This window comes from Lissotriton helveticus, chromosome 2_1 (assembly GCF_964261635.1).
Source record: "Lissotriton helveticus chromosome 2_1, aLisHel1.1, whole genome shotgun sequence".
Lineage (NCBI taxonomy): Eukaryota > Metazoa > Chordata > Amphibia > Caudata > Salamandridae > Lissotriton > Lissotriton helveticus.
The window spans coordinates 39,848,481-39,861,179 of record NC_136059.1 but is presented as its reverse complement, the minus strand read 5'-3'; the positions used below and the strand labels follow the sequence as shown (position 1 = coordinate 39,861,179).

General features: G+C 46.8%; 1 protein-coding gene across 1 annotated transcript in view; it reads left to right on the top strand.

Annotated features, from left to right (window-relative positions):
* LOC144820052 (long-chain-fatty-acid--CoA ligase ACSBG2-like) overlaps nt 1–12,132 on the top strand; it is a 452,754-nt gene extending 440,622 nt beyond the window's left edge. The window contains exon 13 of the mRNA XM_078677706.1: nt 9,379–12,132. Coding sequence (XP_078533832.1) covers nt 9,379–9,524 — 146 coding nt within the window. The 3' untranslated portion in view covers nt 9,525–12,132. The remainder of the gene's footprint in view (nt 1–9,378) is intronic.
* The last annotated feature ends 567 nt before the right edge of the window (nt 12,133–12,699 follow it).

Sequence of the window (12,699 nt, the reverse complement as noted above, 5' to 3'; positions counted from 1 at the left end):
TGTATGTAGATGCCACATGTGACATGCCATGGCCCTCCTTGTATTTGTTGTGTGTCTGTAGATGCCACATGTGTCATGCCATGGCCCACCTTGTATTTGTTGTGTGTCTGTAGATGCCACATGTGACATGCCATGGCCCCTCCTTGTATTTGTTGTGTGTCTGTAGATGCTACATGTGACATGCCATGGCCCTCCTTGTGAGTAACTGTTGTGTGTCTGTAGAGGCCACATTTCATGCCATGGCCTTTCCTTGTGAGTATTTATTGTGTGTCTGTAGATGTCACTTGTGACATACCATGGCCCTCCTTGTATTTGTTGTGTGTCTGTAGATGCCACATGTGGCATGCCATGGCCCTCCTTGTATTTGTTGTGTGTCCGTAGATGCCACATCTGACATGCCATGGCCCTCCTTGTATCTGTTGTGTGTCTGTAGATGCCACATGTGACATGCCATGGCCCTCCTTGTATCTGTTGTGTGTCTGTAGATGCCACATGTGACATGCCATGGCCCTCCTTGTATCTGTTGTGTGTCTGTAGATGCCACATGTGACATGCCATGGCCCTCCTTGTATCTGTTGTGTGTCTGTAGATGCCACATGTGACATGCCATGGCCCTCCTTGTATCTGTTGTGTGTCTGTAGATGCCACATGTGACATGCCATGGCCCTCCTTGTATCTGTTGTGTGTCTGTAGATGCCACATGTGACATGCCATGGCCCTCCTTGTATTTGGTGTGTGTCTGTACATGCCACATGTGACATGCCATGGCCCTCTTTGTATCTGTTGTGTGTCTGTAGATGCCACATGTGACATGCCATGGCCCTCCTTGTATTTGTTGTGTGTCTGTACATGCCATGGCCCTCCTTGTATCTGTTGTGTGTCTGTAGATGCCACATGTGACATGCCATGGCCCCTCCTTGTGAGGATTTATAGTGAGTCTGTAGATGCCACATTTGACATGCCATCCAGTTTTCTCTCACCTATCTACTCTCATGGTGGACACAAGAATCCCGATTAGTTGGTCCAATCATTATCTGATTTCCATAACTCTTCTGGGAGTAGGGCCAACTCAGGAAGTTACTCAGAAATGAGTATTAAAACGCCCGTGGCATAAACTGAATCTCGAACAGTTCCATGTGCTTCTTTTGATGCATGCACCTAATCTGTCTGAGGTTCCAGAAGTGGCCGCAAGTGCCCTTTATAACTGGCTCTTTCACTCCCTTGATACCAGGTGGGTACAGAGCCGGAGTAGATATTCTAGCCTATGTTATAATCTGGCTGCAGCCTGGAAAGCCTGCAAAAGTATGGAATGGGCGTGGAGGCGGGAATATGATCCAGTTCTGAAAGGGAAATATCGGGCAGCTATCAAAGATGACCACAAGGCCGTTCAGAGGGAAAGAGCTGCCTACTATGCAGAGGTGATCAGAGATAGTGGCAGCCCAGCCAAATGCATTTTCGCTATACTTAAATCATTGGGGCAACTTAAAGCACCTTCCCTCTCATTAAACCAGTATTGCGAGATTCTGGCTACCTTCTATCTTAAGAAGGTTGAGAACAACCTACAGAACCGTTCCTCATTCTGAGGTTAGGGAAGGCCCTGCTTATGGACCTCCTGCTATCCAGACTTTTTTGCTCTTTCTGGCACTCTCAGAGGAGGAAATGCTCACAATATGCAGGAAAATGAAATCAGGTTCCCCTGCAGACCCCCTTAAACCTGACCAATTTCTTAAATCCCTGCCTTTGCTCCTCTCTCCGTTCTGCAAGTTGATTAATATGTCCAAGTCCTTGACCGTTGTCCCTAGGGCTTGGTAACAGGCCAAGGTGGTTCCTCTACTAAAAAAAGCCACATTAGATGACTCTTAACCAGAAAAGTACCGCCCCATCTCTCTTCTACCTTTTACATCTAAAATAGCTGAAGCTTATATTAATTCTATTCTCACATGGTTCATTGAAAGCAATAACCCGCTTGACCCTTCACAGAATGGGTTCCGCCCTCGTCACAGAACCGAGAAGGGTCTCCTGGCTGTGACTGAACATCTGAGGGGCGCACTGGATGCAGGGCGAACATCAGTTCTGATATTGCTAGACCTGAGCGCTGCATTCGATTCAGAGTCCCACAAGATCCTGCTGCAGCGCCTGAAGGAGGCTGGTATTGGGGGCCTGGCCATGGGCAGGTTTGTTTTCCTTCCTTTCCAAGAGAACTTTTCAAGTATCACTGCCCCCTTTCAGCTCCAATGTACATGCCATCCATCAAGGGTCCCACAGGGATCGGCTCTCAGTCCTACCCTATTTAACATTTACACCCAACCTTTGGCTGCAGTGGCGAGGAGCAGAGGACTAACTGTAGTCTCTTACGCAGATGACACAGTTATTCTTGACTCTATCATCCTCTTGCAGGACACGCTCAAATTCAAGAACTACTTAACTGCCATAGCAGACTGGATGACTACCAACTGCCTTCAACTGAACGCGAGAAAATCAGATATCCTGCTGGTAGGGAGCGATCTTGCACTATGGAGTGAGCATTGGGGGCCGTCTACTTTGGGCCGCCCACCTGTCCGTAAGCAGGCAGTAAAAAATCTGGGAGTCTGGGTGGACTCCGCCCTTACCTTTCAGGCCCAAACCAAAGTGGTAGCCAGGACTTGCTTTCGACTTTTACATGGGCTCAAGCCACTGTTAGGTTTTTTTGATCCCACCATCCGGCATGTCATCGTCCAGGCCAGTATTCTTTCTAGGTTGGATTATGCCAGCTCACTCTACTTGGGGACGCACAAAGCTGAGATTCTCTGCCTACAAAGGGTGCAAAACGCAGCTACCCGGACAATACTTGATCTGCTGAGAGCATGTCCTACAACTAGCTTCATTGATAGACTGCACTGGCTGCCAGTGGCAAAACGCATTGAGTTTAAAACCCTCTACATTGCACACAGAATTTTTCAAGCTCCAGATATCCTGGCAAATCTCCTCTCATCTTATGAGCCCACTCGCCGCCTACGCTCAATGGGCCAACACTTGGCTGTTGTCCCAAGGGTGAGAAAGATCCGAGCAGGAGGATGCTCCATCCATGTTCTCACTGCTAACCTCTGGAATTCTCTCCCTGTGAGCATCAGCAATCATGCTCAATTTTGCAAAATCATGAATACATATCTTTTCCCTGCTTGAGGTGCCTCTGGCGCTCGCTCCATGGTTTTCTTAGCAGTCTGCAGTATCAGCGCCGGGACGCCCCTTTGCCGGGGCACCAGTGTGCTGTATAAATCGGCTAACATAACATACTAGGCCCCTCGTTGGAGCATTTATTAAATGTCTGATGATGCCATATTTGACAAATAATGGCCCCTCCTTCTGGGTATTTGTTGTGTGTCTGAAGATGCCACATTTGACATGCCCTTGACCCGCCGTGTGAATATTTATTGTGTGTCTGTAGATGCCATATTTGACATGCCCTGGCCCCTCCTTGTGAGTATTTATTGTTTGTCTGAAAATGCCACAATTCAAAACTCATAGACCCTCCTTGTGAGTACTTATTGGGTATCTGAAGATGACACATGTGACATGCCATGGCCCCTCCTTGTGAGTATTTATTGTGTGTCTGTAGATGCCACATGTGACATGCCATGGCCCCTCCTTGTGAGTATTTATTGTGTGTCTGAAGATGCCACATGTGACATGTCATGGCCCCTCCTTGTAAGTATTTATTGTGTGTCTGAAGATGCCACATGTGACATGTCATGGCCCCTCCTTGTGAGTGTTTATTGTGTGTCTGAAGATGACACATGTGACATGTCATGGCCCCTCCTTGTGAGTATTTATTGTGTGTCTGTAGATGCCACATGTGACATGCCATGGCCCCTCCTTGTGAGTATTTATTGTGTGTCTGAAGATGCCACATGTGACATGTCATGGCCCCTCCTTGTGAGTGTTTATTGTGTGTCTGAAGATGCCACATGTGACATGTCATGGCCCCTCCTTGTGAGTATTTATTGTGTGTCTGTAGATGCCACTTGTGACATGCCATGGCCCCTCCTTGTGAGTATTTATTGTGTGTCTGAAGATGCCACATGTGACATGTCATGGCCCTTCCTTGTGAGTATTTATTGTGTGTCTGTAGATGACACATGTGACATGCCCTTGCCCATCCGTGTGAGTATTTATTGTGTGTCTGTAGATGTCATATGTAATATGCCATAGACCCTCCTTGTGAGTATTTATTGTGTGTCTGTAAATGACACATGTGACATGCCCTTGCCCATCCGTGTGAGTATTTATTGTGTGACTGAAGATGCCACATTTGACATGCCCTGGCCCCTCTGTGTGAGGATTTATTGTTTGTCTGAAAATGCCACATTTCAAAACTTATGGACCCTACTTGTGAGTATTTATTGTGTGTCTGAAGATGACACGTGTGACATGCCATGGCCCCTCCTTGTGAGTATTTATTGTGTGTCTGTAGATGCCACATGTGACATGCCATGGCACCACCTTGTGAGTATTTATTGTGTGTCTGAAGATGCCACATGTGACATGTCATGGCCCCTCCTTGTGAGTATTTATTGTGTGTCTGTAGATGGCACATGTGACATGCCACGGCCCCTCCTTGTGAGTATTTGTTGTGTGTCTGTAGATGGCACACGTGACATGCCACGGCCCCTCCTTGTGAATATTTGTTGTGTGTCTGTAGATGGCACACGTGACATGCCACGGCCCCTCCTTGTGAGTATTTGTTGTGTGTCTGTAGATTGAACATGTGACATGCCATGGCCCCTCCTTGTGAGTATTTGTCGTGTGTCTGTAGATGGCACATGTGACATGCCATGACCCCTCCTTGTGAGTATTTGTCGTGTGTCTGTAGATGGCACATGTGACATGCCATGACCCCTCCTTGTGAGTATTTGTTGTGTGTCTGTTGATGGCACATGTGACATGCCATGACCCCTCCTTGTGAGTATTTGTTGTGTGTCTGTATATGGCACATGTGACATGCTATGGCCCCTCCTTGTGAGTATTTGTTGTGTGTCTGTAGATGGCACATGTGACATGGCACGGCCCCTCCTTGTGAGTATTTGTTGTGTGTCTGTAGATGGCACATATGACATGCCATGACCCCTCCTTGTGAGTATTTGTTGTGTGTCTGTAGATGCCACATGTGACATGCCACGGCCCCTCCTTGTGAGTATTTGTTGTGTGTCTGTAGAAGGCACATGTGACATGCCATGGCCCCTCCTTGTGAGTATTTGTCATGTGTCTGTAGATGGCACATATGACATGCCGTGACCCCTCCTTGTGAGTATTTGTCGTGTGTCTGTGGATGGCACATGTGACATGCCATGACCCCTTCATGTGAGTATTTGTCGTGTGTCTGTAGATGGCACATGTGACATGCCACGGCCCCTCCTTGTGAGTATTTGTTGTGTGTCTGTAGATGGCACATGTGACATGCCACGGCCCCTCCTTGTGAGTATATGTCGTGTGTCTGTAGATGGCACACGTGACATGCTACGGCCCCTCCTTGTGAGCATTTGTCGTGTGTCTGTAGATGGCACACGTGACATGCCACGGCCCCTCCTTGTGAGTATTTGTTGTGTGTCTGTAAATGGCACATGTGACATGCCATGACCCCTCCTTGTGAGTATTTGTCGTGTGTCTGTAGATGGCACACGTGACATGCCACGGCCCCTCCTTGTGAGTATTTGTTGTGTGTCTGTAGATGGCACACGTGACATGCCATGGCCCCTCCTTGTGAGTATTTGTTGTGTGTCTGTAGATTGAACATGTGACATGCCACGGCCCCTCCTTGTGAGTATTTGTCGTGTGTCTGTAGATGGCACATGTGACATGACATGGCCCCTCCTTGTGAGTATTTGTTGTGTGTCTGTAGATGGCACTTGTGACATGTCATGGCCCCTCCTTGTGAGTATTTGTTGTGTGTCTGTAATGGCACATGTGCCATGCCATGACCCCTCCTTGTGAGTATTTGTCGTGTGTCTGTAGATGGCACATGTGACATGCCATGACCCCTCCTTGTGAGTATTTGTTGTGTGTCTGTAGATGGCACTTGTGACATGTCATGGCCCCTCCTTGTAAGTATTTGTTGTGTGTCTGTAGATGGCACTTGTGACATGTCATGGCCCCTCCTTGTGAGTATTTGTCGTGTGTCTGTAGATGGCACACGTGACATGCCATGACCCCTCCTTGTGAGTATTTGTCGTGTGTCTGTAGATGGCACATGTGACATGCCATGGCCCCTCCTTGTGAGTATTTGTTGTGTGTCTGTAGATGGCACATGTGACATGCCACGGCCCCTCCTTGTGAGTATTTGTCGTGTGTCTGTAGATGGCACACGTGACATGCCACGGCCCCTCCTTGTGAGTATTTGTCGTGTGTCTGTAGATGGCACACGTGACATGCCACGGCCCCTCCTTGTGAGTATTTGTTGTGTGTCTGTAGATTGCACATGTGACATGCCATGGCCCCTCCATGTGAGTATTTGTTGTGTGTCTGTAGATTGCACATGTGACATGCCATGGCCCCTCCATGTGAGTATTTGTCGTGTGTCTGTAGATGGCACATGTGACATGTCATGGCCCCTCCTTGTGAGTATTTGTTGTGTGTATGTAGATGGCACTTGTGACATGTCATGGCCCCTCCTTGTGAGTATTTGTTGTGTGTCTATAATGGCACGTGTGCCATGCCATGACCCCCTCCTTGTGGGTATTTGTCATGTGTCTGTAGATGGCACATGTGACATGCCATGACCCCTCCTTGTGAGTATTTGTTGTGTGTCTGTAGATGGCACTTGTGACATGTCATGGCCCCTCCTTGTGAGTATTTGTTGTGTGTCTGTAGATGGCACTTGTGACATGTCATGGCCCCTCCTTGTGAGTATTTGTTGTGTGTCTGTAGATGGCACATGCGCCATGCCATTACCCCTCCTTGTGAGTGTTTGTCGTGTGTCTGTAGATGGCACATGTGACATGCCATGACCCCTCCTTGTGAGTATTTGTTGTGTGTCTGTTGATGGCACTTGACATGCCTTGACCCCTCCTTGTGAGTATTTGTTGTGTGTCTGTAGATGGCACTTGTGACATGTCATGGCCCCTCCTTGTGAGTATTTGTTGTGTGTCTGTAGATGGCACTTGTGACATGTCATGGCCACTCCTTGTGAGTATTTGTTGTGTGTCTGTAAATGGCACTTGTGACATGTCATGGCCCCTCCTTGTGAGTATTTGTTGTGTGTCTGTAGATGGCACATATGACATGCCATGACCCCTCCTTGTGAGTATTTGTTGTGTGTCTGTAGATGCCACATGTGACATGCCACGGCCCCTCCTTGTGAGTATTTGTTGTGTGTCGGTAGAAGGCACATGTGACATGCCATGGCCCCTCCTTGTGAGTATTTGTCATTTGTCTGTAGATGGCACATGTGACATGCCATGACCCCTCCGTGTGAGTATTTGTCGTGTGTCTGTAGATGGCACATGTGACATGCCACGGCCCCTCCTTTTGAGTATTTGTTGTGTGTCTGTAGATGGCACATGTGAAATGCCACGGCCCCTCCTTGTGAGTATATGTCGTGTGTCTGTAGATGGCACACGTGACATGCTACGGCCCCTCCTTGTGAGTATTCGTCGTGTGTCTGTAGATGGCACACGTGACATGCCACGGCCCCTCCTTGTGAGTATTTGTTGTGTGTCTGTAGATGGCACATGTGACATGCCATGACCCCTCCTTGTGAGTATTTGTCGTGTGTCTGTAGATGGCACACGTGACATGCCATGGCCCCTCCTTGTGAGTATTTGTTGTGTGTCTGTAGATGGCACACGTGACATGCCATGGCCCCTCCTTGTGAGTATTTGTTGTGTGTCTGTAGATTGAACATGTGACATGCCACGGCCCCTCCTTGTGAGTATTTGTCGTGTGTCTGTAGATGGCACATGTGACATGTCATGGCCCCTCCTTGTGAGTATTTGTTGTGTGTCTGTAGATGGCACTTGTGACATGTCATGGCCCCTCCTTGTGAGTATTTGTTGTGTGTCTGTAATGGCACATGTGCCATGCCATGACCCCTCCTTGTGAGTATTTGTCGTGTGTCTGTAGATGGCACATGTGACATGCCATGACCCCTCCTTGTGAGTATTTGTTGTGTGTCTGTAGATGGCACTTGTGACATGTCATGGCCCCTCCTTGTAAGTATTTGTTGTGTGTCTGTAGATGGCACTTGACATGCCATGACCCCTCTTTGTGAGTATTTGTTGTGTGTCTGTAGATGGCACATGTGACATGCCACGGCTCCTCCTTGTGAGTATTTGTTGTGTGTCTGTAGATGACACGTGACATGCCATGGCCCCTCCTTATGAGTATTTGTTGTTTGTCTGTAGATGGCACATGTGATATGCCACGGCCCCTCCTTGTGAGTATTTGTTGTGTGTCTGTAGATGGCACTTGTGACATGTCATGGCCCCTCCTTGTGAGTATTTGTTGTGTGTCTGTAGATGGCACTTGTGACATGTCATGGACCCTCCTTGTGAGTATTTGTTGTGTGTCTGTAGATGGCACTTGTGACATGTCATGGCCCCTCCTTGTGAGTATTTGTTGTGTGTCTGTAGATGGCACTTGTGACATGTCATGGCCCCTCCTTGTGAGTATTTGTTGTGTGTCTGTAGATGGCACATGTGACATGTCAATGCCCCTCCTTGTGAGTATTTGTTGTGTGTCTGTAGATGGCACTTGACATGCCATGGCCCCTCCTTATGAGTATTTGTTGTGTGTCTGTAGATGGCACATGTGACATGCCATGACCCCTCCTTGTGAGTATTTGTTGTGTGTCTGTAGATGGCACTTGACATGCCATGGCCCCTCCTTATGAGTATTTGTTGTGTGTCTGTAGATGGCACATGTGACATGCCACGGCTCCTCCTTGTGAGTATTTGTTGTGTGTCTGTAGATGGCACTTGACATGCCATGGCCCCTCCTTATGAGTATTTGTTGTGTGTCTGTAGATGGCACATGTGACATGCCACGGCCCCTCCTTTTGAGTATTTGTTGTGTGTCTGTAGATGGCACTTGTGACATGTCACGGCCCCCCCTTTGTGAGTATTTGTTGTGTGTCTGTAGATGGCACTTGTGACATGCCACGGCCCCTCCTTGTGAGTATTTGTAAGAATCACTCCATGTTAGAGTATGGGTCAATCTGATACATGCACTTGCAAGGGCATTAACCAGAGTTTTAATTTTAATGAATATCAAAGGGTCAGAACATCTTCAGAAGACAACAGATGAGACTGTTACAGATTTTTTAGAAATTAAATTTTTACTTTACAAATACTTTGCCTTTCATTTCCCCTCTTCATTGACCTTCCCCTTCTCTTCCTCCATATTCAGGTCCCACCATGAAAATGAAGCGCCCCGTCATCCTCAAAAAGTACGAGAAGATCATTGATGCACTCTACAAGGTGGGAAGCTCCCTCCAGGGCGAGACTCAAAGACCTTTAGCCGAAAGAAACGAAGAAATTAAAAGTAAGCTGTGAAAATCCCAATTCTAAGGCGCATGGGGTGAAGGAAATCACAGTTGGCCTACTAGACATCAGGCGATGGAGCCGACACTGGATTTCTTTGGAGATGTAGGAGTCGCCAAAGAGAACTTTTTCACTGCATGGCACCTTGAGTTAATGACTATATTCGGAGTAGCCTTCTATGTGGCTGCGGAATAAAGTTTGTGTTTGCAGTTGAAGCATGACCGGGTATCCTGCAATGGGATGTGCGCATGATTCCCACAACTCGTATCCGGGTCTGGGGCTAGATTGGGCTTATTGTTCTTGTTCTTATAGTGGATTTTCTATTTCTACTTCAGCCTGACATTGCATCAAATTCTTGATATGCTTTCCCTATCAGGGAAATGTATTTTCTTCAGGATTTATACCTTGTGTTCAGATAGGTTAAAGAACGTTTTATGAGGGAAAGGGTTATAGTTAGGGGCGGCATAAGGGAAGGATTAGGGGAAGGAAAGTAGAATGATGGGGAACTCTGTTTTGATTGGGGATAGTGTGTCGTCCTCCAGGTCTACGTGCCACTATAAATAATGCAGCATTTTCAGTGCTGCTTGCTCCTGCCTCTGCGCAGGCATGATTGGCAAGGTTGGCCACCTCAGGTGACATGCTCCTTCTTGCTTGCAGTGCGATGAAGCGTCCGGCCACTTGTCGTGCGTCTTCAGCGCACATGCTGTGATGGAAGCTTGCCACTTGCAATGTGGACTTTCTTTTGCCAGTCTTGGGCCACTGGCGACTCCGTCTTGAGACAATTTGAGGGAAGACACTGTGGGCTGTCTTTGGCACACTGTGGAGCTGAAATTAAATTAAATTAAATTAAATGAATCTTTTATAGAGCTCAAACTGTCGCTCCCAAGGAAGAATCATGGCGCTACCAGATAAAATGCTACAGCAGATACTGATTAGGCACTAAATGAGTGCAAGACATGAATCATCAGCTGTTCCATACAACCATGTTTTTAGTGCCTTCCTGAACTGTTCTTCCGATTCTATAGATCTTAAAAATGCTTGGCATGAGATTCCAGGCCTTTGCCCCTAACACAGTTGCCGACTTCCCTCCCCTTGTTTTAAGTTTGAAGTCAGGTATTTTAAGGGGGTTAGCGGAAGTAGATCGAAGTGTCCTCCTTGTCGTACAAGGCCTAAATCTTGCAGACAGGTAAGCTTGGCCTAATTGGCGCACTGCTCTGAAGACTGTAAGGAGAAGTTTGAACAAGATTCTTTTGTTGAGTGGGAGCCAATGAAGACTTTTCAGAGCGGCGGATGGTGACGCCCTGTGAGGAAGTTTCAATACCAGTCTGGCTGCTGCACGTTGAACCACCTGTAGTTTCTTCAGGGTAGATTTATTTACCCCTACTAGGAGGCTATTGCAGTAGTCTAAACGAGAAAGTATTAAGGCCACTGCCACTGTTTTCCTGGCCTCGAGCGGAAGAAAGGCAAAAAAAAAAATCAAAGTCCTGATTAGGCCGAAAGAAGTACTCGCCACCTTTAATGCATGGGGTTTGAACGAGAGAGAGGCGTCAAACCATACCCCCAGGTTTTTTGCCACTTCCACGTAAGGTGGAGGGTATGCTGCTTCTGTGGGCCACCAATTTGTGGGTTGGAAGGGGTTATTTTTCCCAATTAATAAGATTCCTGTTTTTTCTGTATTACAATGGAGGTGGTTGTTTTTCATCCATTTGATGACCGCCGTGAGACAAGATTTGAAATTTTCCTCCGCCTCTGTAGAATATTTTTCAAGAGACCGGATCAGCTGAGAGTCATCAGCATAAGAGGTTGTTTCGATCCCATACGATGAAATAAGAGCAATAAGTGGCGCCATAAAAATATTGAAAAGAAGTGGTGCACCCTGAGGGACACCCGCTGTGATGGACCGCTCAGAGGAGAGAAAAGTGCCCAGGGAGATAACTTGTCCCTGGTTGGACAGGAACGATGTAATCCATGCCACAGCTTTATTGGAAATACCGCAATATTTTAGTCTGGTTAGCAAGATGTTATGGGAGATAGTATAAAACGCGGCAGATAGATCCAAAAGGATCAGCATTGCCTTCTTGCCACTATCTGTGATAAATTTCAAGGTGTCCGATGTTTCCAACAGCGCAGATTCGGTTCAATGCTTTGAGCGGAAGACAGATTGACGGGATGCAACATCTGTGCTGTTTCAGCAAAACTGGAAAGTTCCTTGTGAACCTTTCGCTCTGTAATCTTCCCTAGAACCGGCAAAAGGGATATGTGTCTATAATTGGAAAGATTAGTGGAGTCTATATTTTGTTGTTTCTTCAAAGGCTTTACAATGGCAAATTTCCATTCATCCGGCACTATCCCAGAGGATCGGGAGGAATTCACAATGTCATTACCCACAGGGTTCACTACATTAATGATCTGGTGTAATATACTTGGGGGGCAAGCATCCAGTGGAGAGCCTGACTTGCAGGCCAGGATGGCATCATGTGTTTGAGCTAAGGTAACAGTTTGAAAAGTTTGAAAGACCGGCTTATCCTGTCTATGATCTTGCTCATGTTCTCTGGAAGGTTCAGGAACACTTGAAATTTCAAAATCCAATTGTATGTATTTGATTTTTTCTTCAAAATGTGTTACAATGTCATCACAAAGCATCTGGGATGGCGGGATTTCTGTATGTGGTGCTTTAGGATCAATAAAAGATTTTTACGATTTCAAAAATCTCTTTTTGATTTTGTTTAGCTGTTGCAATTCTGCTACTGAAGTACTCTTTTTTGGCTGTTTTTATAGCCAGATGATATAATTTCCTATATGTTTTGAAGATTTGTAGATTTGCCGCCTCGTATCCCCTTCTCCATTTCCGTTCTAGTTGTTTGCAGAACAGATGTTGCTGCGCTAGCTCATTCGTAAACCATGGGTCATTATGTACTTTCCTATAGCCTTTTCTGTTGGTAGGCTTTAAGGGACTTAATTCCTCACTTACAGTTGTCATCCAGTTATGGAAGCGGTGAGAATCTTCTACTGGATCACCTGTTAGAATAGGTATCTTATTTTGTGCAATTGTTGGAAGGCTGGGGTTATCGGATAGCAGATGCCATTTACGTCCTGGTGGCTCAGTAGTCCTGTTTCTAGCTACCTGTTCTGACTTAGACGTTGGAATGGTCAGTTGAATATAATAGTGATCTCACCAGGCCTGTGG